The sequence below is a fragment of the Stegostoma tigrinum genome, chromosome 17, assembly GCF_030684315.1.
Source record: "Stegostoma tigrinum isolate sSteTig4 chromosome 17, sSteTig4.hap1, whole genome shotgun sequence".
In the NCBI taxonomy this organism is placed as follows: Eukaryota; Metazoa; Chordata; class Chondrichthyes; order Orectolobiformes; family Stegostomatidae; genus Stegostoma; species Stegostoma tigrinum.
The window spans coordinates 63,610,301-63,638,187 of NC_081370.1; the positions used below are offsets into that span (position 1 = coordinate 63,610,301).

The following is a 27,887-nucleotide window of genomic DNA, read 5'->3' on the forward strand; positions in this document are numbered from 1 at the left end:
CTTTCACTCCTCAATTTAAAGCTCTGCCCCCTCGTGCTCGCCATCACCATCCTAGGAAAAAGGCTCTCCCTATCCACCCTATCTAACCCTCTGATTATCTTATATGTCTCAATTAAGTCACCTCTCAACCTTCTTCTCTCTAATGAAAACAGCCTCAAGTCCCTCAGCCTTTCCTCGTAAGACCTTCCCTCCATACCAGGCAACATCCTAGTAAATCTCCTCTGCACCCTTTCCAAAGCTTCCACATCCTTCTTATAATGCGGTGACCAGAACTGTACACAATACTCCAAGTGCGGCCGCACCAGAGTTTTGTACAGCTTCACCATAACCTCTTGGTTCCGGAACTCTTTCTTTTCACCTTAAGAATATGCCCCCTAGTTTTGAACTCCTCCATCTTAGGGAAAAGACCTTTGCTTTTCGCCTTATCTATGTCCCTCATGATTTTACAAGCTTCTATAAGGTCAGCCCTGAACCTCTTATGCTCCAGTGAAGTAAGTCCCAGCCAATCCAACCTCTCTTTATGACTCAAACTTTCCAGACCTGGCAACATCCTGCTAAATGTTTCCTGAGCCCTCTCCAGTTTAATAATATCATTCCCATAACAGGGTGACCAGAACTGGACACAGTACTACATACGAGGCTCACCACTCTCCTGTACAACCTCAATATTACATCCCAACTCTTATACTCAAAGGTCTAAGCAATGAAGACAATTGTGCCAAATCGCTTGTTCACCACCCTGTCTAACTGTGACGCAAATTTCAAAGGATTATGTACCTGAACCTCAAGGTTTCTCTGTTCTAAAACATTACCAGGGCCCTACCATTAATTGTATAAATGCTGCTCTTGTTTTTCTTAACAAAATGCAATATCTCACATTTATCCAAATTATTCACTTTTCCATTCCTCAGCCTATTTATAAAATTGATCAATATCCCTTTCTAATTTTACATAATCCTCTTCACTGCTCACTATGCCACCAACTTTGGGGTCATCCACAAACTTACTAACCGTAAGTTATACTCTCATGCAAACCAGTTACATAAATGACAAACAACATTGGATCCAAGCTGGTCACAGGACTCCAGTGTGAAAAACAACACTTCACCACCACCCTCTGTCTCCTATGTAAAACCAATGCTGAGATCTAATAGCAACGGTAGTAGATTCGCCAACTTTAGGTAGATTTAAGCCGTTATTGGACAAGCATATGGAGGTACATGGAATAGTGTAGGTTAGATGGGCTTGAGATTGGTATGACAGGTCGGCACAACATCGAGGGCCAAAGGGCCTGTACTGTGCTGTAATGTTCTATGTTCTAATTTGCAAGTTTGCTCTGAATCCCATGTGATATAACTTTACTAATGAGACTACCATGTGGAACCTTATCAAAAGCTTTACTAAAGTCCAAGTAAACAATGTCGACAGCTCTGCCCTCATCAATCATTTTGGCTATTTCCTTAAAAATTCAGTCAAGTTTGTGAGACATGATTTCCCTTGCACAAAACCACTGAATATCCCTTAACATTCCCTACTACTCCAAATGCATGTAAAGCTTGTCTTTCAGAATGATGTCCGATAACTCACCCACCACCAATTTCAGACTAACAGTTGATTGGTTCCTAGATTTCTCCTTATTGCCATTTTTTTTAAAAAAGCACAACATTAGCACCCTCCAGTTCCCTGAAACCTCACCCTTGGTTATAAATGATACAAGTATTTCTACCAGGGATGCCTAAATTTCCTCCCTAACTTCTCACAACATCCTGAGTTACACTTGATCAGGTCCCAGAGATTTATCCACATTTACGTCTTCTAAGAACTCCAGGACTTCCTCTTCTGTGAATAAACTCAAATCATCAATACTTATTTCCCTGCGTTCTCTAGCCTCTGTTTCCTGTCGGCTGGGGGGGAGGGGGGGGTGGAATGCTCTTCGGAGGGGTGGTGTGAACTTGATGGACTGAATGGCATGCTTCCACACTGTAGGGATTCTATGATTCTATAATTTCTCATGAATTTTTACATATTTGATATTTAAATTGGCAAATGTTATGTCTGAGCAATAGGATGACATTGAAGGAAAGTTTACAAGGGCAGTGGAGATCAGGTTAAACCATATTGCTGTCAGACTAAAGGTCAAGCACTCTGTTTTCAAATGAACTCGAAGAACAGCCTTTGTGTTGTGGTATGGGCTTCACTGGGCCAGTATTTACAAGGAAACCAAAGGTGAACATTCAGGAGTACGTGACCTTTTGTAAGGCAAGGCAGGAAAGAGAGGGTGTTGGATTAACATTGTTGGTGCAGGATAGAATAAGTACAATAACAAGAAATGATCATGGATCAGAAGCTGCAAAATCCTTACGGGTGGAGTTAAGGACTAAAAGGGGAAAGAAGACTCTGATAGGAGGAAAATAGTATCAGTGATAATGGGAACTGCAGATGCTGGAGAATCCAAGACAATAAAATGTGAGGCTGGATGAACACAGCAGGCCCAGCAGCATCTCAGAAGCACAAAGCTGACGTTTCGGGCCTAGACCCTTCATCAGATGAAGGGTCTCTGATGAAGGGTCTAGGCCCGAAACGTCAGCTTTTGTGCTCCTGAGATGCTGCTGGGCCTGCTGTGTTCATCCAGCCTCACATTTTATTATCTCTGATAGGAGGAATCTATTTGCCCTTGACAACAGCTATATGATGAGACAGAGAATAAATTAGTGGGTAATAACAGTGTGTAACAATAGCATTACATTAGTCACGGATCTAAATTCCAACAGCTGTTGTAATGGGATTTAAATATGTGTCCCCAGACTACGGGCCTCTGGATATTACCACTTCCCCTGCTGTACTCCCCGTACACCTATGGCTGTGTTGCCAAATTCTGAACGAACACCATCTACAAGTTCGCTCATGACACCACCATAGTGGGACAGATATCGAACAATGAGTCAAACTAGAGAAGGGAGATAGACGGCTTGGTGACACTGCACAATGAAAACAATCTGTCTCTCAATGTCAGCAAAACTAAAGAACTGATCATCGACTTCAGAGTGAAGGGAGGAGAACATGCCCCCATCTACATTGACAGAATGAGGTCGAGAGGGTGAAGAGCATCAAGTTCCTTGGAGTAACAATAACAGATGATCTGTCCTGGACTTCCCACGTAAATGCGACATTGGAGAAGGCACAACAATGTCTCTTCTTCCTCAGGCAGCTCAGGAAATTTGGAATGTCCATAAGGTCCCTCACCAACTTCTACAGGTGCACCACTGAACACATACTGTCCGGGTGCATAACGGCCTGGGATGGAAACTGCTCTGCCCAGGACTGTGAGAAACTACAGAAGGTGCTGTGCACAGCCAGACAATCACCAGAAGCCACTTTCCATCCATGGACTCGATTTACACGGCTCACTGCCACGGAAAGGCAGCCAACATCATCAAAAACCCATCACACCCTGGGTAATGACATCCTACAAACTCTTCCGTCAGGCAGAAGGTACAGAAGCCTGAACACATGCACAAGCAGGTTCAGGAACAGCTTCTTCCCAGCCTTTGTCAGACTGTTGAATGGACTCCAGCCACAAGTAATGTATCCTGCAATGTGACCTGTATGCCTCTAAGTCTTTTTGATCTGTACACCTTTTGTTTGCTGGGATCTGCCTGTACCATTTGTAAATTGAGCTTTTCACTGTATTTCAGAAAACGTGACAATTTAAAAATAAACAACCAATCAATCAACCAACTCGTTTATGGTGGATCTCTAGCTTAAATCCCAATTTGCTGCAAGATGTTTTTAAAAAAAATTGGTTTCTTGTCAAAAATCTCTTGGTTACCCAACATCATTAAATACTATTGATCTGGCTGTTCACTTCCTGATGGGATCTTGCTGTGTGTAAATTGGCTGCTACAAATTGGCCAACATAATAAGAGGGAATGGACTTCAGAAGAAGTCTTTTCATAACTGGGCCTTTGGCACCCTCATCAGCATGTACGAAAACACCAGGAAAATACAAGTTCTTTCCTTTTTTTTCTCATTTGCCGGATTACCCAGTTTGGGTTTTGTAGCCTGCAAATTGAGAAAATGGTTTCCCTACTTCTGTTTACTGATGGATAGAGCCTAATCAGAACCCCAAGTATCAACAACTTAACAGAAGCATTAAATCAAGGTTGGCAGTTTTGCATCAGTGGAGCCTCAAAAGGAAGAGTTTTATTTCAGCTTGAGATATTAGCTCAGCCATCTGACATGGTCCCTGCCACTGCCTCACCCCTCCCCAGTATCTGACAGCTGTCTATTCTGCTCACTGCAGATAATGTGTCCACATCTGTGACCGACTGCCAGATCCTTGCAAAGTCAGTGCTCTCTTTCACACTCTCTCAAGCTCTGGTTGAATCGTGATGGGTTGAAATCATGTCTTGTGAAATTTTAGAGTCTTCACATGTTGTTCTCAAGATTACCTCATCTCCTCTCTAATCCTATATCTCTATTATATGCAGTCAAATCTCTCGCAGGGATAGCATTGACTATCCGAGCCAAGCAAAATGTTTAGAACAAGCATCGGGAAAAATACACTCTGGAATTAACTAGTATTCTCAATATTAAAGTAAGGTGATAATAATGGTGTTATTGAAACCAGAGGGTGAGATTATACATCTCCCTGTTGTAAGAAGTGGTACCGAGGGAGCAGCAGCTCAGGAGCTGTATGAGAAGGTCAACTCCTGTCTGAGACTTGTGCCTTTTATCTAACCTCAGGTTGTCAAAGTATCCCTGATATAAATGACTACAATATGATCAGGGACATTTTCAAGGTTCTGCTGGAGAGTTGCAATGACTAGCCAAAGTCCCAGAATTTGCAAACATTTACTCGGAATCTCCTTTCAGAGTTACTCTGCTAATGTGTGAATCAATAACAGCTGAGGTATTACATTAGAAGTAGTACCAAAGATCAAGCTTTGTCAAAAACAAAATGAGCTGAATAGAATGTCACCTGAGGTACTCACTCACACTTCACAAGAAAGAACTATATGCAACTTATATCTCTGAAAAATGAGCCTACTTCTATAGTATAAAGAGTCACTTCAGCGTTCAATGGCACTAAGCCACCAGGCTCTTTTAGTGGTCCAGTGCACATGGGATGGGCAGAATGGCCTCTTTCTGTGCTGTAACATTTCTGTAATTCCTAAGAACAATCGATTATCCGTCATTTAAAGAGGGGCTTTGATAGTGATTGGTCTGTGGGGCAGAGGCACTTCATTGTGGGATTTCCTTTCAGAGAGAGGCCCAGTCAGGATCCAGATTTAACTGATAGTATGTGCAGAAAAGATGATTTATATTCGTTCGACGGGATTGAACAAGGGTCTCAGTTTTTGTTTTCTTTTCCCAGCAACTGTTAATCCACTTCTGTCATCTCTACATTAATGGAAAAAGGAGAAAGACCTGAAGCCTGACTAGCCATTCCTATTCAATCAGGACTGATCTGGACCCCAACTTAGGTTTCTCATTTGAACTTAAGTTCCCCTTCCAAATTAAAGTCTAGTGATCTTAGTCCTGAAAGCTACAATCGACCCAGTGTCCGTTACATTTTGGGGAAGAGAATTCAAAATTTCTATTCAGGTTTGTACAGAAGTAAGTTCAGCTGAATATGTAAAGTAGGAACATTCAGCACCTTGTATTTACTCCACCATTCCTATTTGATTATAACTGATCTCTCTGTAACATTGAATTTACATTGTGCCGAACCCTGATAACCTTTCATGCCCTTGTTTATCAAGAATCTTATCCACCTCTGCCTTAAAAATATTTAAGGATTCTGTTTGTGCTACTTTTTCAGAAAAAGGAGTCTAAAGACTTACAACCATCTGTGAGAAAAGAAGCTTTTACTTAATCCCACTTTAAAATAGCCAAGCTTTGATTTTTAAACAGTGACTGCTAGTTCTATATTCTCCCATAAGAGGAACCATCTTCTCCACATCTAACCAGCAACCCACCCATTAGAACCTTACACAATTCAATCAAGTCAACTCTTACTCTTTGAAATTCCAATAGGTACAAACCTGGCTGTCCAATATTTCCTCATAACACAGCTCTCTTGTCCCATGTATGAGTTCAGTAAACCTTTTCTGAACTGTCTTCAACTCTAAGGAGGCCGATACTGTACACATTACCTGCAGATGTTGTATCATGTGGCCTTTATAATTGAAACATCACCTCCACACTCTCGTGTTCAATTCCTCTGGCAATAACATTTCATTAACCTGCCTGATTATTGCTGTACCTTTATACCAACATTTTGCAGTTCAGGCACTAGGGTACCCAGATCCCTCTGCATCTTAGAGCTCTTCAGTCTCTCACCATGGAGAGGTTATGATTCTTTTTTATACTTTATGCCAAAAATGGACAATTTCACATGGTCCCACGTAATAGTCCATTTTCTAGATCTTTGCCCACTCACTTACTTGTGTATATCCTCTTGTATCTTCTTTGGAATTTATCTTCTGACCTTTTTTTTGTGGGTTGTTTGCAAATATAACAACTATGCTATCCATCCCTTCTTTAAAGTTATTTTTACAAATTGTGAAGAGTTGAGATCCTAGCACTGATCCCAATGGCACACCACTCGCTATATTTTACCAATCTGAAAAAGACCTGTTTACATGATTCTCTACTTAGCCAGCTATTCTTCTATCCATGCTAATACATTACCCCTTACACTATGAATGTCTATTTTCCACAATAACGTTTGTTGTGGCATTTTATCTAATGTCTTCCAGAAATTCAAGTATAAAACATTTACTGTTCTGAGGAAGGGTCACCAGACCCGAAACGTTAACTCTGTTTTCTCCTTCACAGATGATGCCAGCCCTGCTGAGTTTTTCCAGCAGCTTTGTTTCTGTTTCTGACCAACAACACCTGCAGTTCTTTTGGTTTTTATTCACTGATTCCCCTTTGTCTCCAGATTGTTTTATCTCTTCAAAACCTCCAATAAGTTGATTAAATGTGATTTCCCTCTCACAAACCCTTGTTGGCCAGATACCCTGTCATAACGTCATTAATTACAGCTTGAGTAATTATAACAACAGCAAGCACTTCTTGATTTTCTTCCTGACTGAACTGACTCAGAACTGAAGGCCATTTCCTCTCAATAATGAGTTTTAAGCAGTTGTTATGATGTAAGTTTTAAAATAAATGAGTATTTTGCCAAAATACAGTACTGTCACATTATTTTTATATCCATGAATGACAGGTGGTTATTGTATATTATTTTTGTGAATTAAGAGTTGGGTTTTGAACTAAAAATAAATTGTAATAACAGCAACAGAAGTGCTTTTAATGTAATGAAACAACAGAAGGTGGTGACATCAGTCTCCTTGTAGAGATATTAGGATAGCTGATCAAAATCTTGGTCAAAGAGCACAAATGCACAATTGCTACTGGTTGAGAAAGAATGAAATGCTGGATGTTTTCTCTATATTGGGTCATTATGCAAGAAGTTAATGAGCACTGACCTTTCACTCGATCTCCTTTGCTGAGAGGGATCTCCCCATCGCCTTGAGGCTGATAGGACTTCACCACAATAAACTGCCTTCCAGGAACTGCACTGTAAAGTTTCCGCTTTGGTCCCTGGTTTTCCAATCCAAAGACTGTCTCTTTAATAACAGCAGGACTGTAATTAAGCAGAAATAACAATAACAGCGTAAAGAACTCTACAGGGCAAGAGTAGTTACCATTAGATGAATTCTTGCATATTGTATGGATACTTCAGTTTCTACACTTCTCTTGTGAAGGAATCAATGTATTTTTGAAGAGGAAGGTTGGAACTGGAAGTAGCCTGAAAACAAGCTAACTACTTTAAAATGCAGCCAAGTAGTTGACATTGAAAACTGCAGTCAACCAACCTAGATATGTTTGAAAACTAGGCTAATATCAAAGTACTTCTCCTTGAGAAGCAATGGAGGCATTGAGGACAGGGAGTTTCACATCAAATCGCTCCTGGTTTCATTTCTTCAGCGGGCTAATTTTAGTGACCTACTTCACAAATTTGTGTTAAGCTGCTGTCCGGACTATTTTGGTTCAGCTGTTAACCTGTTTAGGATGTGTTCCTCATCCATCACCATGAACAGGATGTGCCAGTGTCCTTGTGCTCAAAAATCCAGATGAACTGGGGCAAGTTCTGGTTCTGGGAGGATGATTAGGTAGGCAGGGGCTTTCACTCTCTATCAATTTGACTCAGTCACTGGAATTCTTCTCTCTGCATCAACAGGCTGTCAGTTTAAACTCTGTTGCAAAAGCCTGCTACTCCAATGAAATATTTGCTGCATTGTTGGTGCTGGAGTCTCTGCTAGCGATTAAGCCAATACTGCCAAGTGGTTCAGGAGTAATCAAAGATCCCATGTGAAAAGAAGAAAATTGAGCTCTCCGAATGTCCTGATCAATACTCCAAACCAATTGATAGCGATAAAAACAAGTGAACCAAATACTTTCTAGTCTTGTTTATAGGATCTTGCTGTGTCCGAAGTAGCTACTGTGTTTGACTCCAGACTAACCAAGACAGCTCACAGACAAATTCAATGAACGATGTGTGTTTCTTTTTGAGGATGCTAGCTGTTTTCTATATAAAAGTAAAGCCATTTTCTCAGGAGCTAGCTTTTTGGTTAAGAAGCAGAGCAAGAGAGACACAGAATCAGCTCCAGATCAAGATTTCCAAGCAAGGAGCTAAAGACTGATACCAAGCTAAAGAGTTGGCTTTGACTAACATTAACAGGTTGTTATTCAGCCTGCATTTGCTCATCTCCTAGCCCGATTTATTGATGGGCTGTTGCAGGGCTTGGATGTGTGGCAGGCTCACCACTCCATTTTCATGAATTAATCACTCACTCAATCATCGTCATCCTCTTCCCACTCACTCAGCCTCCCTGTCACTTACTCATTCACTGTCCATAAGCCCAGGCAGAGTTTGCTGATTAATGGCACTCAGGAGAGTATGGGAGTGTCACGGAGATATCAACACGTGCTTCCTCGCTCCCAAGTCCCAACACTCTGGCTGTCTTAGGCTGTTCTTTGCTGTTGCTGCAAACACTGCTCCTCATGACAGCCCTGTCTCCCATATCTTCCTCACCCTAACAAACCCCGGCAACTGCCCGACTCTCATTGAGCCCCTATCCCCACACGATGGACACTAAAAATCCATCTGGCTCCCTCCCTTCCCTACAATGGCACCTCTGAATGTCCCCGTTCCCCACTTTATCCTTCCTGACCTTCTAACCTTTTCCATCCCATGTTGTGCTTGGTTCTCCCCCCACCCTAACCCCACATCCCCTCCTCCCATGGTGTCCCCTGACTCTGTCTCCTTGGCCAGCAGCACACCACCTCTCAGCACCTCTTGAATGAGCTAGCAAAGTCTCATTGGTCCTTTAAGGTGGCTGTCAAACTTGGTCAAGAATTTGGCACATCTTGAGGAAAAATAGAGAAAATATCAGAAGGGAATATTTATCCCTTATCTGACATCACTGAAACAAGTGATCTGCTGACTAAAAGATTTCTGTTTCTGGGAGCTTGCTGTGCTTAGATTGGTTGTACATTACAACATACCTACCTATCTCAAAGCCCTTAACTGGCTGTGCTGTCCTTTGGGATGCTCCAAAGTCCTGAAAGACTCTATTTAATTGCAAATTATTTCTTTCCCTTAATCAGTCAGGAGTTCTTTCCTGACCCAGAAAGTCAGGTTTTAAGGAAGATTGGTGCAATAAATAAGATTTAATCAGCTTCGGAACAAGTGCTGTGGTGATCAATAACGAAGTGAGATCAATAGTTACTTCATTACAGCAGCCTAAATAACTGCTGGCATTCTCTCAACAGGTACTATCCAATTAAAAAGTAATGCACTTGGATTGTAAAGACCACAGCTTTACTTTTTCTTTTTTTTGATTATAGACAAAAATGGGAAGCAGTTACTGCTTTAAATCATGAAAACAGTGGAGGGAGAATATGCAGTGTTAAATGGAGTTACCAGAGCTCATTATGAGTCGTATTTACACTGTTGTTGTGTTCCAGCAGTGGGAGAGGACTGCTGCACTCTGTCAATACTGTGGGCTGGTGTATGTTTACACAGATACTGCCTGCTGATTGGTCTTTCCATCAGGATTAGTTGTGTGGATCTGGAGTCACCCACATGACAACAGTTGTCTGATTGATCTGTGGGGAGATGGACAGACCCTGAGAGAACTATACAGTGACACGAAGGCTCCAGACTCAAAAAAATGCAACATTTCTAGCTTCTTGTAGAGCTATTCTTCTTTTCTACTTGGCGATAAACTGCTGTGTCTACTCAATAGCTGAGGCGCTGGCCGATTAGTGTGTCAAATGGCCTGTATCTGCTGAATTGAAAGGACTTGAAAAGATGATTGGAACAAAGAACAGAACAGCACAGGAACAGGCCATTCGGCCCACCAAACCTGTGCCAACACATGGTACCTTGCTAACTGAAAAGCTTTTCACCTCTACATGGTCTGTATCTCTCTACTCCCTGCCTATTCGTATATCTGTCAGGAAGCCTCGTAAACATCACTATTGTATCCACCTTGACCACCTCCTCTGGCAGCACATTCCAGTTACTTACCACCCTCTGTATGAAAAAAAAACTGCCCCTTACATCTCCTTTAAACTTATTCCCTTTTAGTGTAGACCTATGTGCCCTCCTTTTAGTGTAAACCTATGTGCCCTGGTAGTTGACATTTCTACCATGGGGCAAAAGATCCTGACTATTCATTCTATCTATGCTTCTTATAATTTTGTAAACGTCTGTCAGGTCACCGCTCAGTCTCTGATGTTTAAGTGAGAACAAACCAAGTTTGTCCAATTTGTCTTCATGGCTAAAACCCTCCAAACCAGGCAACATCCTGGGAAACCTTTTCTGTACCCACTCCAATGCATCTACACCCTTCTAGTAGCATGGAGACCAGAGGCGTACACAATATTTCAAATGTGGCCTCACTAAAGCTCCATACACCTGCAGCATGGCTGGCTAATTTTTACACTCTACATCCCCACCAATGAAAGCAAATAGGTCATATACCTTCTTGGCCACCTCATCCACATTTGTTGCCACTTTAGGGGAACTGTGGACCTATATGCCCAGATCCCTCAGTATGTTGATGCTAATAAGGGTTCTGTCATTTATTGTATACTTCTCTCCTGCATTAGATCTTCCAAAATTCATCACTTCACACTTGTCTGGATTAAATTCCACCTGCCATTTCTTTGCCCAAGCTTCCAGCCTATCTGTACTGAAAACAACCAAAGATGGAGATGACATGGGGTCAGGCAGCATCCATGAAGAGAGAGCAAACTAATGTTTTGAGTCTAGATGACTCTTCATTTGAGCTGATGTGGAGAGTGGAGGGAACAGCATTTATGCAGGAGTACCGGGGGAGAAAGGATGTTCATAGTTTAGATTAAGTGATTGGATCAGACCAGAGGACTATAAACAACAATTGAACAGGAAAGTGCGTAATGACACAAGGCTACCACAGACGTGATAGAGAAGGAAACATATAAACTGAAGGGCCTGGTCAGCCAATTGCTTCACTCAGTCACAACTAGGAAGTCAACTCTTAGCCTGACAGAAGTTAAGGATAGTTTGCCATAGTAACCAGCAGGTCTCAAACTGGTTATATCACCTGCTGGTTACAAAGCAACGATGGCACATCTTTCAATAACTACAAAATCAGATCACATTGGGTTCTTGGTAAGTAAGGGGAACCAAGGGTTACAGAGAGAAGGCAGGAGAATGGGGTTGAGATACATGTCAGCCATGATTGAATGTGGAGCAGACTTGATGGGTTGAATGGCCTAATTCTGCTCCTATATCCTATCACCTTATCAGAAGTTCACATGGGAAATTTAGTGCCTGTGTGAGGAACATTTCAACTCCATTTCATTACCACAACATCAGTTTAATAACATCTTTCAATGTATTGCTTTTGATGTCACTGACTGCCCAATGGCCAACAAGATTATCTGTGCTTTCAGATAGCTTTCACAATGATTGCAGCAGATGTCATTTCTACCTATTTTCAAACTATCTCTGTTAATGAGACAGACTGAGGTCATTCGGCCCATCATTACTGAAATAACTGCACAGAGGCCAGTATCCCATCACCACGTCTCCCTATATTTGCACATGAACAGTCCTTCACTATAGTACTGCCTCTTTCAGAGTCAGCTACCACAGTATCAGTATCCCTAACACAACTTTATCTGTTGGCCAGGGGTCCCTGATTGGGGCTATGAACCTGGTCCAGTCAGGGAACTCATACTCTATAGTCCAGCTGGCTGACCTTGTTATAATCAGTACAGTCACTAACTCTGCTGCAGGAATCCAAAGGAATTTAAATCAACCACTTCCTCTCTCTTCGGTTTAAGTGTTTGTCAGATTTTTACTTTAAAAAGTTGCCAACATATGCACTTCAACCCAGTGTCAAAGCATTCTATGGTCCAAAACTCACTGTCTGTAGGGATTTCTTCTAATATCTTTCCTTATTCAGTTAATGGCCCCTCATTATTGACATTCCCAACCAAAATAACATGAGGTTTAAACATGCTGTAATTACAGAAGTTGTTCATGTCCTGAAACTTCTAATTGAGCCAGCTCACTGATCAATCCCCACATTGCCTGGAAATCCCTTTGGCCCATTAACAGTATCGATGTCTACCATTCTACCAGTTGCTGCCTTAACTCTCATCTGCCTAAGTAACAGATCACTCCCAATTATTGAGAATCTGTAAACAGGAAAGAGGGAATACAATATGTAATCATTATCTAAACTGTTAGAAAATGTGAGTTAAATTCTGACAGTAGTATGGCACACGTTCAGTGCCCACAGCTTTCATCCCTTGGGTTTAGTTTATACATGAGTGAACAATGAAAGGATAAGTTCACCTATTGTACAAAGGGTGTATAAGGAGGAGACTGACAGCTGTCAATACTAGGAACACAGGAATAGGCTATTCAGCCCCTTGAACCTACTTCACCATTAAATAAGGGAGGCTTCTGGGGATGAGATGGCCGAGTGGGACTATCGCTGGGCTGTTAATGCAGATAAAGTTCTGGGAACCTAGGTTCAAATCCCTCCATGGCAGATGGTGAAATTTGAATTCAATAAAAATACCTGGAATTAAAAATCTAATGATCATAAATGCATTGTCAGTCTTTGGGGAAAATCTCAGCTGGTTCACTAATGTCCTTTAGGGAAGGAAACTGCCATCCTTACCTGGTCTGGCCTACATGTGACTCCAGAACCACAGCAATGTTGTTGACTCGTAACTGCCCTCTGGGCAAATAGGGATGGGGCATAAATTCTGCCTGGTCGGGGACGCTCTCATCCAGTGAATGAATTAAAAAAAAGATTGTGGCTGATCTCAATTCACCTACCTTTGGCCCATATCCCTTCTGCTTAACAAAACCTGATCTATCTCAGATTTCAAAGTAACAACTGTCTTTTGTGGAAGAGAGTTCCAAACCTTCACCACCCTTTACGTGTAGAAATACTTCCTAACATCTTTCCTGAATTTTAGACAATGTTCCCAGATCTAGAATTCCCAAACAGTGGGAATAGTTTATCTTTACCAACACACTCTTACTGTTTATATCTTGAAGACTACAATCAGATCACCCCTTAATTTTCTAAATTCTAGAGAAAGCAGGTCTAATGCTGACTGCTGGGAGTACATGGTGGGGGAATTTACCTAACAATTTTTTTTAGATGTTTACAAATAAGCACCAGCAACTAACTACACAGTTGTATTTTCTTACATTGAAGTCAATGAAATGCAGAAAAGCTATCAGATGAACTGTTTATCTCAATTATTCTCAATGGTTAGCACTGCCGCCTCACAGCGCCAGGGACCCATGTTCAATTCAAACCTCAGGTGACTGTGTGTGCAGAGTTTGCACATTCTCTCCGTGTCTGCGTGGGTGTCCTCTGGGTGCTCTGGTTTCCTCCCACAGTCCAAAAATGTGCAGGTTTGGTAGATTGGCCATGATATATTGTTCAGGAATGTGCAGGCTAGCCGTGGAAAATGCAGGGCTACAAGGAGAGGGTAGAGGGATGAGTGTGGGTGAGATACTCTTCGGAGGGTTGGTCTGGACTCAATGGGCTGAATGTCCAGCTTCCACACTGTAGGGATTCTATGATTCATGATTGTGTTATTATTGCACAGCCAGACAGATGATGAACATTTCCTCACGGTGACAATAATTCCCGACCTCGGAACCCCGTGTGCTTGTATCATTGAAGGTGTCATTCCTGCCATTGGTGCACACGAGAAGAGTAAAGGAGTAACTCTCCATTCTATTGGGTCCTGCAATCACAGGCCCGGCCTGCCCAGCTACCTCACACAACCACCCCCTGGACAGTGTCTAAAGGCACTTCACAGGGCAGTGATCTGTCTAAGTTGATACTGAGCCATGTAAAGACATACAACGGCAGGAGACCCTTGTGTGAAACATTTATGGAATTTGTACAAACCTAGTTTTTTTCTGAACTAGTTTGTTTTTGGCTGTGGACCATGTTGCCAAAGATATCGTTAAAACCCATTGCCAGGTGACCTGATGCGGTATATGTGATGGTGTACTCCCCAGTTATTGTCAGCTAGAAAGCCCAGGGACACAGAACCCATATCACAAGTTAAGATGTTATCTGACCAGCAATCAAACACACTGGTGATGGTCCAAAGCGCTGCTACTCCTGCCTCGCTGGACAGCAGAGGTTGCAGGAAGAGGTGATGTTATTGGCTTTTTGATTTGTTGAGATTCATTCTACTGCTGCAGTGCCCACTGCAGAGGTTGAACTAATCAACTAAGCACCTTTTGATTCACACCTATGTTCCTGTGCCTATCATTTCTCTCAGTCTCTCAGGCTGGCAGTGTGCTGTTAGTGTAAAAACATGCACTTTTCAATGTTGTTCCATTTATTGCTCTTGTCCTAACAGTGACAGCATGAAACATGCTGAAAAAAATAGTGATAACCCAGAACAGCAGTGCAGTTACTGAGTCATCCTAAAGACCACTCTTTTAGTGAATATTTAAACAATTACAGTTCAATCACAAGTTACACATTCACATGCTGGATGTTACAATTAAAGCTGTCACAACCAATGGAATTGTCTAACTGCTTAGCTTAATCAGTGCCCTTGCTTCTGAATTAGAAACTGTTAAGCACTTTGCTCTCAAAATTTGTGCACAAGCAGCCTTGAAGCTATCAAACCTCACTCTTATAGCAGGGTAACACTGACTGCACCTTCTGAAACTTGCACATGGACATTCAAATGTGGAAGACTGGATGTTACTGTCAGTGGTAGCCTGCTGTTTCAGTGGCTGTGTGGTTTCCTATAACCCCACTGCATTTTTACAGCGATCACTATCATGCCTGAATGAAGAATTATTGCCTCCTACTGTAATAAGAAAGACAGTAATTCTGACTTAAGTGATAATTATTGCTACACAACGCCTCTAGCCTTGAAATGAAGTTTTCAAATGTGAAGTCGCATTCCTTCCAGCTTTATGGATTTAATGATTTTCGCTAAAAGAAACACCAAGTCAAAACTTCTCATCTTATACCCATCAGGACATGGGCACAAATACCTAGGCATGAGAAAGGAACGCCAATGTAGACAATATGAGAAGCTGGCACTGATTGTTTAGGGTATTGTTGGCATGTGGACACATCAGGAAGCGTTGGCTGTCAATCTTCATTCTTGGACAAGGCCAGTAGATTCTGATTGGTCAGATTGTTCCCATAGGAATGTAGCAGAGATTGAGAGTCTCCGTGATCCCTTTCTCAATGAAGAAGACGCAATTAATGTACACATTCGTATAATCAGGGCCTTGTGAGTTGAGTTACAATCTTTTCTTTCATCAGTCTTTTGAGGATGTGAACAACTTCTTTAGTGTTGCAAATGTAATGCTGTGTATTCTTCTCAAGGCTGGTCTCTTATGTCCTAGTCCTAACCATGTAAACATAAAGCTTCACCTTCATGTCTCCTTTTAACAATGTTAGATTTTTTTAAAGACGTAGAACTTTCATTTCAGATATAACAAGGCATGGAGCTGGATGAACGCAATGGGCCGGGCAGCATCAGAGGAGCAAGAAAGCTGATGTTTCGGGTCTGGAGCCTTCTTCAGAAATGAAGCTTTGACTTGGTGTTTATTTTAGCAAAAATCATTAGATCCATAACTTTGGAAGGAATGTAACTTCACATTTGAAAACTTCATTTCTGAAGAAGGATCCAGATCCAAAACGTCAGCTTAATAAAATGTGAGGCTGGATGAACACAGCAGGCCCAGCAGCATCTCAGGAGCACAGTAGCTGACGTTTCGGGCCTAGACCGTTCATCAGAGAGGGGGATGGGGTGAGGGTTCTGGAATAAATAGGGAGAGAGGGGGAGGCGGACCGAAGATGGAGAGAAAAGAAGATAAGTGGAGAGGAGAGTATCGAGCAGTTTCAAGGCTGAAGAGATTACAAGGGAGTTGCAGTGGGAGAGTGATTCCCTGAGGTTGGTCCGGAGGGAGGAGGGTAACTTCTTCAGGTTAGGCATCCCTGGAAGAAGCTTCGCAGTGAGGTTAAAATTGTATCAGTGATAATGGGAACTGCAGATGCTGGAGAATCCAAGATAATAAAATGTGAGGCTGGATGAACACAGCAGGCCCAGCAGCATCTCAGGAGCACAAAAGCTGACATTTCGGGCCTAGGCCCTTCATCAGAGAGGGGGATGGGATGAGGGTTCTGGAATAAATAGGGAGAGAGGGGGAGCCGGACTCCCAGCCTCACATTTTATTATCTTGGATTCTCCAGCATCTGCAGTTCCCATTATCACTGATACAATTTTAACCTCACTGCGAAGCCTCTTCCGGAATGCCTAACTTGAAGAAGTTACCCTCCTCCCTCCGGACCAACCTCAGGGAATCTCTCTCCCACTGCAACTCTCTTGTAATCTCTTCAGCCTTGAAACTGCTCGATAGTCTCCTCTCCACCTATCTTCTTTTCTCTCCATCTTCGGTCCGCCTCCCCGTCTCTCCCTATTTATTCCAGAACCCTCATTCCATCCCCCTCTCTGATGAAGGGTCTAGACCCGAAACGTCAGGTTTTGTGCTCCTGAGATGCTGCTGGGCCTGCTGTGTTCATCCAGCCTCACATTTTATTATCTTGGCTTCTCCAGCATCTGCAGTTCCCATTATCACCAAAACGTCAGCTTTCGTGGTCCTCTGATGCTGCTTGGCCTGTTGTGTTCATCCAGCTCCACACCTTCTTATCCTAGATTCTGCAGCATCAGCAGTTCCTACTATCTCAAACTTTCATTTCAGTTTTTTCTTCCTTATATGAATCTTCCTTAACCCCCTGTACATGCCCAATCCTTAGATTTCTTTCTATAAAATGTAAAGGTTATTATTAATGCCTAAATGTAACTTGCATTTCGTTTTATGATCCCAGATTTGCAATCTACATGTTTCAATGAGGATTCTTCAATCTGATAGTTAATGAGACCATGGGTCACCATGAAAGGATGGCACCACTATGTTAGATACCTGATCATACAAATAGCTAAGCAGCTACATATCTCTGGGGGAAAATTGAGGATGAGGGAATTTCCTTTCAATCTGGAATAAAATTTGAGCCATTTATGTTGATAGTCCACTGCAGGAATAAGTTGCAAAAGTCCCACTGTATCATTAGAGTGAGGTGACTAGTGATGGTTTCACCTGAGGGTCACCACACTTCAGGCTAGAAGAGAGGCTGAGAAGGTGGGACCTTGGCACATTGTTCTAAATGGCTGCTAATGACAACAGAGGCCGGTATTATCATATTCCGCTGTAAGAGCTGAACGTTTCTTTTATGCTACAGTATACTTTTGCAGAAAAGTCTGTTTTCTGGATTCATGGTTAATCACAAGCATTCTTTTTCAGAATTCCTGATGTTACTGTTATCAGGATGTGATTTCGCTGAAGAATTTTGAACCTTGTTGAGTTGCTGTTAAAGTGATAAAGCAATACTTGAACAAGGAGAGGTTTTAGATTTCAAAGACCACACCAGTTGGATATCATGAGGTAATCTTGTGAAGAGGATTTCAATTACCAGACACTGGCCTTTGTGACCATTCCCTCGGTCAGTGTGGGCTGTATCATCTTTCTGTTTACATTTCGTCAGCTACCTTCCTGCCTCTTCAGTTAGCTCAGCACTGTACAAACTGTCCAGGGGATAGGTACATAGTTTGTTTCTCTCACTGTCAAATGGTCAATCATTATTTGTTCAGAGATAATGGGAACTGCAGATGCTGGAGAATCCAAGAAAACAAAGTGTGGAGCTGGATGAACACAGCAGGCCAAGCAGCATCTCAGGAGCACAAAAGCTGACGACTCAGGCCTAGGCCCTTCATCAGAAAAGGGGGATGGGGGAGGATTCTGAAATAAATAGGGAGAGAGGGTGAGGCGGACCGAAGATGGATAAAGAAGATAGGTGGAGAGGAGAGTATGGGTGGGAGGTAGGGAGGGGATAGGTCAGTCCGGGGAGGACGAACAGGACAAGGGGGCGGGATGAGGTTAGTAGGTCGGAAATGGAGGTGCGGCTTGAGGTTCTGCTTGGGAACCCTGCAGCCCAATGGTATCAATGTGGATTTCACAAGCTTCAAAATCTCCCCTTCCCCCACTGCATCCCAAAATCAACCCAGCTCATCCCCGCCTCCCTACCCTGTTCTTCCTCTCACCTATCCCGTCCTCCCACTTCAAGCTGCACCTCCATTTCCTACCTACTAACCTCATCCTGCCTCCTTGACCTGTTCGTCCTCCCTGGACTGACCTATCCCCTCCCCACCCATACTCTCCTCTCCGCCTATCTTCTTTTCTCTCCATCTTCGGTCTGCCTCCCCCTCTCTCCCTATTTATTCCAGAACCCTCACCCCATCCCCCTCTCTGATGAAGGGTCTAGGCCCGAAACGTCAGCTTTTGTGCTCCTGAGATGCTGCTTGGCCTGCTGTGTTCATCCAGCCCCACGCTTTCAGGAGAGTCTGAACATGCTGCAGTTATTTTCTCCAGAAAATGGAAGGCTAGGAGCTTACCTGATAGGAGTTTGTAAAATTGTAAAATTATGAAGGTTTTCAATAGGATCAATGTTGAGAAGATGTGAAGGAGGCCAGGCCTGGGGGCCATTAATATAAGATATTTACTAATGAGTTCAGGCAGCAATTCAGGAGAAACATCTTTACACATTATTGGTACTTGGTCCCACAGGGAGAAGTTGAGGCAATGGGATGGATACACAGGAACATAGGAGCCAGGAGCAAGGGAAGGCCATGCAGCACCTTGAGCTTCCTACACCATTCAGTTAGGACATTGCTGATTTGTGTGTAACTTCAAATCCACATTCAGCACATCCTGATAATCCTTTAACGACTTATTTAATAAGAATCTAACAACCACTGACTTAAAAATATTCAATGACTCTACATCTACTACTTTGGAAGAGATTTCCAAAAACTCAAGCCTCCGGTAGAAAAATATTCCGCTCCAATCCCATGCTCTCCATAAAACCTGCGGACAAGGGAGGCACTGTAGTAGTATGGCCCACTGACCTATACATCGCTGAGGCATGCCAACTCTCCGACACCTCCTCCTACTGCTCTCTGGATCATGACCGCACCCCCGAGCACCAAACCATCATCTCCCAAACCATCCACAACATCATCACCTCAAGTGACCTCCCACCCAAAGCCTCCAACCTTATTGTTCCCCAAACCCGCATGGCCCGTTTCTGTCTCCTTACCAAAATCCACAAACCTGCCTGCCCTGGTTGACCTATTGTCTCAGCTTGTTCCTGCCCCACCGAACTCATCTCCACCTATCTGGACTCCATTTTCTCCCCCTTGGTCCTGGAACTCCCTACCTACGTCCGTGACACCACCCACACCCTCCACCTCCTCCAGAACTTCCAATTGCCCGGTCCCCAACACCTCATTTTCACCATGGACGTCCAGTCCCTATACACCTGCATTCCTCATGCAGATGGCCTCAAGGCCCTCTGCTTCTTCCTGTCCCGCAGGCCCGACCAGTCACCCTCCACCGACACCCTCATCCGCCTAGCTGAACTCGTCCTCACCCTCAACAACTTCTCTTTCGATTCCTCCCACTTCCTACAGACTAAGGGGGTGGCCATGGGCACCCGCATGGGCCCCAGCTATGCCTGCCTCTTTGTAGGTTACGTGGAACAGTCCCTCTTCCGCACATACACAGGCCCCAAACCCCACCTCCTCCTCCGTTACATTGATGACTGTATCGGCGCTGCCTTGTGCTCTCACGAGGAGCTCGAACAGTTCGTCCACTTCACTAACACCTTCCACCCCAACCTCAAGTTCACCTGGGCCATTTCCAACACATCCCTCTCCTTCCTGGACCTCTCAGTCTCCATCTCAGGCTACCACCAAGAAACTGATATCCATTTCAAGCACAACAACTCCCACAGCTACCAAGAATACACCTCCTCCCACCCAGCTTCCTGCAAAAATTCCATCCCCTATTCCCAATTCCTTCGCCTCTGCCGCATCTGCTCCCAGGATGAGGCATTCCACTCCAGTACATCTCAGATATCCTTGTTTTTCAAGGGCTGCAACTTCCCCCCACAGTAGTTGAGAACACCCTTGACCATGTCTCTTGCATTTCCAGCAACACATCCCTCACACCCCATCCCCACAATAACCGCCAAAAGAGAATCCCGCTTGTCCTCACATACCACCCCACCAAACTCTGGATACAACGTATCATCCTCCGACACTTCCGCTGTCTACAATCCGACCCCACCACAAAAGACAATTTTCCATCCCCACCCTTGTCTGCCTTCCGGAGGGACCAGTCTTTCCAGGACTCCCTTGTTCGCTCCACACTCCCCTCCAACCCCACCACACCCGGCACCTTCCCCTGCAACCGCAGGAAATGCTACACTTGTCCCCACACCTCCTCCCTCACCCCTATCCCAGGCCCCAAGAAGACTTTCCACATTAAGCAGAGGTTCACCTGCACATCTGCCAATGTGGTATACTCCATCTGCTGTACCTGTTGTGGCTTCCTCTACATTTGGGAAACCAAATGGAGGCTTGGAGACCGCTTTGCAGAACACCTCCGCTCGGTTCGCAATAAATAACTGCACCTCCCAGTCGCGAATCATTTCAACTCCCCCTCCCATTCCTTCGATGACATGTCCGTCCTGGACCTCCTGCAGTGCCACAATGATGCCACCCGAAGGTGGGAGGAACAGCAACTCATATTCTGTTTAGGAACCCTGCAGCTCAATGGTATCAATGTGGGCTTCACGAGATTCAAAATCTCCCCTCCCCCCACTGCATCCCAAAACCAGTCCAACCTGTCTCTGCCTCCCTAACCTGTTCTTCCTCTCACCCATCCCTTCCTCCCACCCCAAGCCACACCTCCATTTCCTACCTACGAACCTCATCCCACCTCCTTGACCTGCCTGTCCTCCCTCGAATGACCTATCCCCTCCCAACCTCCACACTTCCACTTGTAGCGGAGAAACTACCAGGAGACACGGAGAATTCTTTGGGAAGTTAAACTTTTATTGCAAACAAAAGCTGTGACAATCAGAAAGTGGTTTTTCCGATCGCCCCCCGATCCTTGGAGGTTGCTATTTTTTATACCTTTTTGCTCACCTATTTTCTTCAAAATTATCAGCATGCCCAATGGTATTAACTGGTAAACAATTTATGTCACTACACTTAGATCAGTTTTACCTTACGACAGAGAGCCATTGCATCTGCACTTGAAGGTCAGTCAGAGCGGTGAGTGCTTCTCTATCTTATCAGGTTCCTGCTGTATTTTGAAAAGCGCATTGTCTACTATCTTTCTTTGCAGCGGCCTGAGGGTTCGTGAATTATGTAGCTTTAGCAGAAATAATAAACAGTTTGCAGCCTAGAAGCCATTTTTTTGCTAACTTGCATCGAGAAGCCATCTTGTGTCTGTATCCAGTTTCATATTTATGATTACATCTGCCACAAGCAATTAAGCTCCCATTAATAGCTAACCTAGGGACCACTGTTCTACACTCCCTTGACCAATGCTCAAGCGCTTCATTCTATTAAGGTACAGCATTCTATTGATTACTGTAACTCTCCATAAATCAGTACATCATCCTGCTGATCATTGTGAGATTTAACCCTTTGTCTACCCCTACAATTTCAATTTCCATCACACTCACCTTTACTGGCTCCATCCCCGCTGCTTGTCTGTCTCCTCTCCACCTATCTTCTCCTCCACCCATCTTCAATCCGCCTCCCTCTTTCTTCCTATTTATTTCAGTTCCCTCTCCCCCTCCCCCTTTTCTGAAGAAGAGTCTAGGCCCGAAACGTCAGCTTTTGTGCTCCTAAGATGCTGCTTGGCCTGTTGTCTTCATCCAGCTTCACACTTTGTTATCTCTGAATATTCACTTTACCTCTCTTTCAAATGAGCTATCCTTGGTTTTTTAAATTCTGACTCCTAGTTCCAGTTTCTCCCACAAGAGGGAACATTCTTTCTACCCTATCAAAACTCCGCAAGATTTTATGTCTCAGTCAAGTTGTCTCTGACTTTTCTAAACTCCTATGTATACAAGCCCAGCCTGTCCAACCTTTCCTCTTAAGACAATCTATCTGATTCTAGATATTAATATAGTAAACCTCTCCTGAAATGTTTCCAATATGTTTAGATCCTTCCTTAAACTGGAGACCAGTACAGTGCACAGTAATCCAGATGCAGTCTCACTAACATCCTGTGTAACTGAAGCGGATCCTCCCTATTTCTGTATTCACTCCCCTCCATGATAAATGATTACATTTTAATCCTTTTTCCAATTACTTGCTGTATCTGCACACTAACCTTTTATTATTCATGACTCGGATATTCAGATCCCTCAGCATCTCAGAGCTCTGCAATCTCCCACCACTTAGAGAAAATGCTTCTTTTGTATTCTCCCTGCCAAACTGGAAAATATCACATTTCCCTACATTATGCTTAATTGGCCACATCTTTACCTACTCACTTAACCTCTCTACACCTTTATATTCTTCTTGTGATCTGGAAAAGGCTCATTTATAGCTATACCCTGCTTCTTGTTCACAAGTTAATCACTGATTCATGGCAATATGTTACACCCACATCATTAGCTTTTATTTTCCATGGTAACTTTTGATGAGACACTTTATCAAATGCATTCTGGAACCGAGATAAGTATATAAGGCAGAAAGAAGCAGAAGGACAATATCATTGTGTGGGGAAGGTGGGAAAGCAGTGGTAATATCATTGGGTTAGTAATCTAGAACCCCAGTTTATGATCTGGGACACAGGTTCAAATCCCACAACGGCAGATAATTAAATCTGGAATTAAAAGCTAGCCTGATGGTAACAGCATTAATTGAATTGAATTGAATCATTTATTGTCCATTGTCATTAAAAAGAAATCTCATCTGGTTTACCAATGTCCTCCAGAGAAGGAAATCCACCATCCTTCCCTGGTCTGGTCCACATCCAGACCTACAGCAATATGACTGACACTTAACCATTCTCTGGGCAGCTAGGGACTGGCATCAAATGCTGGTCCAGCCAGCAAGGCCCTTATCCAATGAATGAATACAAAGGAATTGAGGCGCTTGGAAGCTTGTGTAGAATGTAAATAACAGCAGACAACAGCTGGACTAGGAATCTGAAACCAGTGCAGTTCATTACTGGTAATGTCATGTAAGCAACTGGTTGTCAAAAGGAGTCTATATTTATTTTCCATTGTAGAGATTCCAGGTGTTGAAGCAGCTTCAATGATTCTCATTTGTTAGGTTACTTGTATTTGCTGGTAACATATGTTTGGCTTATGATTCCGTCAGTTCTGTTCTCGTTCGGAAGCAACTTTCTCATATGGTAACATCATTCATGTGTCCTGAGCAATGCTCAGCATTCAGGAAAGTTGATTCAACTTTTCATCAATGATTCCATCATTATTCTCTTTAACCTCATCTCTCATGCTTTGTTTGTCTCATTTGCTTCATTCCATTTATTTGTACAGTGACAGGAGATGACTGCATTGCCTTTGTTCCATATCTTTCCACCTCAGTCTTTTTAGTCAATGCAAATAGTTAACAATAAAACATGAGGAATTTTGGGACTAGTTTCAACTAATTGGTATCTTGACCTCAAATCCATTTTGGAGATCACAAATAATTCATTTAGCAGTGAAAAATCATGACAAATCTTCCTTGTCATGTCCCTCTCAACAGATACTTGGCCTTCATTGAATGTTATGTTCCATCTCCTGTATCCACACATGCACTGGGCTATTATCAGGATTGGTACAGCCGTTAGCAGAGTCACTTAAAATCCAACCATCTGCATCCTAAAACAAAAAAAACCTTCGCCGATCTACTTTAAATTTCAATTGGAGTTTTCCAATTGGTCATGTGGCATATGGTGGCAGTTTATTGACCTGAAATTTTCATTGCACACATTAAAACAGAAGAGGAAATTTTTGCTTGTGATAACACTACTTTCCTCTATTCTACAGCTCCATCAGTTCTAGCCGTTAGCAGTAACATTGGTCTTATTTGAAGCCATATTGGAACCCAGGCTTGTGTCTCTTTCGTGAATTCCTGACCAGCTGGAATATTTCAGCCCTGTCTTTATCATCACAATTATTGAGTCATAGAGATATACACCACGGAAACAGACCCTTCAGTCCAACTGATCCATGCTGACCAGACATCCTAAATAAACCTAGCCTCATTTACCAACATTTAGACCAAACCCCTTGAAACCCTTCCTATTCACATACCCATCCAGATGCCTGCTAAATGTTGTAATTGTACCAGTCTCCAGCACTATCTCTGGCAGATGTTCCATACATGCACCACCCTCTGCCCCTTAGTTGCCCCTTAGAATCCCTTTAACTCTGATGTTGAGAGATACTGGAAACCAAACAGCAAAGGCTGTGCAGATTCACTGCTGGTCCTGACAACAGTGTAGGTTTCTTTCTCTGTTTGAATCACTTCCCATGTGGTCACTACCTTCGTCTCTCTTCCTCCATTTTACAGTACCACTGTTTTGATAATTTTTCTTTTCCCTAAAGTTCCAAAACAACGCAACAGTTTACAAAACAGTAATCGCTGCTCCTAGAATTTGAGGAAGTCAGCTCCAACACTGAAAATACCTCAAAAAAGGAGCAGCTCTTACAGCCACTATTTTCTCATGGTCCATCTTGGATTACTCAGAATTGACATCGCAAACACTGACAGAGATTTGTCAGATCTCCAACCATAGAACATCACTGGAGATTTCCTCTTTTTTTCAGTTTCAGGACACCAACTGAAGCTGCTATCCTCATCAATCTTTCTCAGTTAGCCAAAACCAACCAATATTTTCACAGAAAATCCTAGTGTTTGCTTATATATTTTAGATTAGATTAGATTCCCTACAGTGTGGAAACAGGCCCTTCGGCCCAACAAGTCCTTGGAGCATCCCACCCAGACCCATCCCCCTATAACCCACGCATCCCTGAACACTACAGGCAATTTGGCATGGCCGATCCACCTAGCCTGCACATCTTTGGACTGTGGGAGGAAACCGGAGCACCCGGTGGTAACCCATGCAGACACAGGGAGAATGTGCAAACTCCACACAGACAGTTGCCCGAGGCTGGAATCGAACCAGGGTCCCTGGCGCTGTGAGGCTGCAGTGCTAACCACTGAGCCACCGTGCTGCCCCAAAGACAAACTTTCACAGACTTATCTATTTCACCATCATTCTTATTTTCACTTTTGAAACAGATGAAGGCCAAGTTTCCTAACTATTGCCACCTATAATTTTTTGAGAAGATTTTTAGCTCGGGTTGTAGATGAGGTTGTAGACTTGATCACTGAGCCGCAGTGTTTGATTGTAGACGTTTCATCGTCCTGCTAGGTAACATCATCAGTGCGCCACTGGTGAAGCGTGGGTGTACTGTCCCTCTTGTTAGTTATATCTCTCAGTTTGCTGGGGTGATTGGTATTATTTCCGGTTCTGTTTCTCAGCAGTTTGTGCATCGTGTTCAGTTCAATGTGTTTGTTGACGGAGTTCTGGTTGGAATGCCAGGCCTGGAGGTGTTGGGATGGAGGGGAATTATTTTCACTGAAGATATGGAAACTGATGCCATGATTTACTGAAGGGGGCAGCATTCAGGTGAGAAATGGCAGTGAACAAAGACTAGATCTTTGGGAGATTTCCCAGGTAATGGTGTGGGAGCAAGGGAAGTAGCAGCTGCTGAAATCCTCATTTGTCACATCAAGACTTAATTATTCCGACCTACTACTGGCAACCTGTCACTGTTTTCACCCACTGAGGTAGCAGACTGTAAATAAAGCCCCTCTGTTCCCAGAATCGTTCCGCAGTGCCCTAGTTTACCTGACTTTCAGAGAATGGTGGATTTCTGCACTAAACAAGAATTATTATTTATTACAAACAAGAACATAAGAACATAATAGCTAGGATCAGGAGGAGCCAAACGAGCCCTTGAGCCCTCTCTGCCATTTAATACAATCCTGGCTAATCTCATCTTGGCCTCAACTCCACTTTCCTGCCAGCTCCCCAAAACACTTCAACACATTACTCATTAAACATCTATCTCCTCCTTAAATTCACTCAATGACCTGGCATCTACTGCACTCAACTAGAGAATTCCACAGATTCATGATCATTTGAGAGAAATAATTCCTCCTCATCACTGTTTTAAATCTGTTACCCCTTACCCTAAAACTATGACATCTCATTCTGAACTGCCCCACATGTGGAAACATCCTCTTTATATTTACGTTATCAATCACCTTTAGCATCTTCTACACCTCAATTAGATCTCCCTTTGTTTTGCTATTGGACTAAACTGCTCTATCTGTCTCCCTCATCTCTGGAATCAGTTGAGTGAACCTCCTCTGAACTGCCTCAAATACAACTTAATCCCTCCTTAAGTAACAGGATGAAAACTGTAGACGATTCTCCAGGGGCATTCTCACTAATGCTTTTACAATTGCAGCAACACTTCCCTTCTTTAATGTTGCAGCCCTTTAGCAATGAATGCCAAAATTCCAGATGCCTTCTTTACTATCTGCTGTACTTACATACAAATTTTCTGTGTTTCATACTTGAGAACAACAAATCCGTCTGCACCAAAGCACTCTGTGATGTCTCACCAGTTAGACAATAAGTTGCCTTTTTATTCCTCCAGTCAAATGGATAATCTCACTTATCCATGTTAAACTCTGGCTGCTACATTTTGGCCCATGCACCTCACCTATACATATCATTTGTAAATTTCTAAATTATCTAAAGCAAGTCATTAGACAAGAGCTACAGGCAAACAGATATAAACCATTGGCATTTAAAGTCGTACTAACTAAAAGTCTAATCCCTTCACAAATTTCCCCGTATATGTTTGTATACACACATACACACACACACACACACAGACACACACACACAAACACACACACACACACACACACACACACACACACACACACACACACACACACACACACAAATGAAAATGGAGTAAATAGATTATTGGTGGAGGTGGACTAAAACTGGAAAGTCAGTTCATGGTATTTGCTTCCTGATTCTGATGTTGAGATGATTCTACTTCAGCTGATGAGGACATTGATGTTCAGTTGTCTTTCTTCTGGAAACTTCCACTGGTTTGTAAGATGTACCTGGAAATGTCTCTGATTTATCAATTCAAAGGTCATAACAACTGCTTCAGGGAAGTGGTTTTCATCAAGCTTAATCTGTTTCTATGTCTCCACAACTTGTATCCTGTTCCAATCTGCTCAATCAGCGGGGAACAGCTCAGCTT

General features: G+C 43.0%; 1 protein-coding gene across 2 annotated transcripts in view; it reads right to left on the minus strand.

Annotated features, from left to right (window-relative positions):
- shank2b (SH3 and multiple ankyrin repeat domains 2b) overlaps positions 1-27,887 on the minus strand; it is a 1,006,494-nt gene that overhangs the window by 526,405 nt on the left and 452,202 nt on the right. For both annotated transcript variants that reach the window (XM_059652213.1, XM_059652214.1), the window contains one exon: positions 7,500-7,657. In XM_059652213.1, the coding sequence (XP_059508196.1) occupies positions 7,500-7,657 (158 nt within the window). The remainder of the gene's footprint in view (positions 1-7,499; positions 7,658-27,887) is intronic.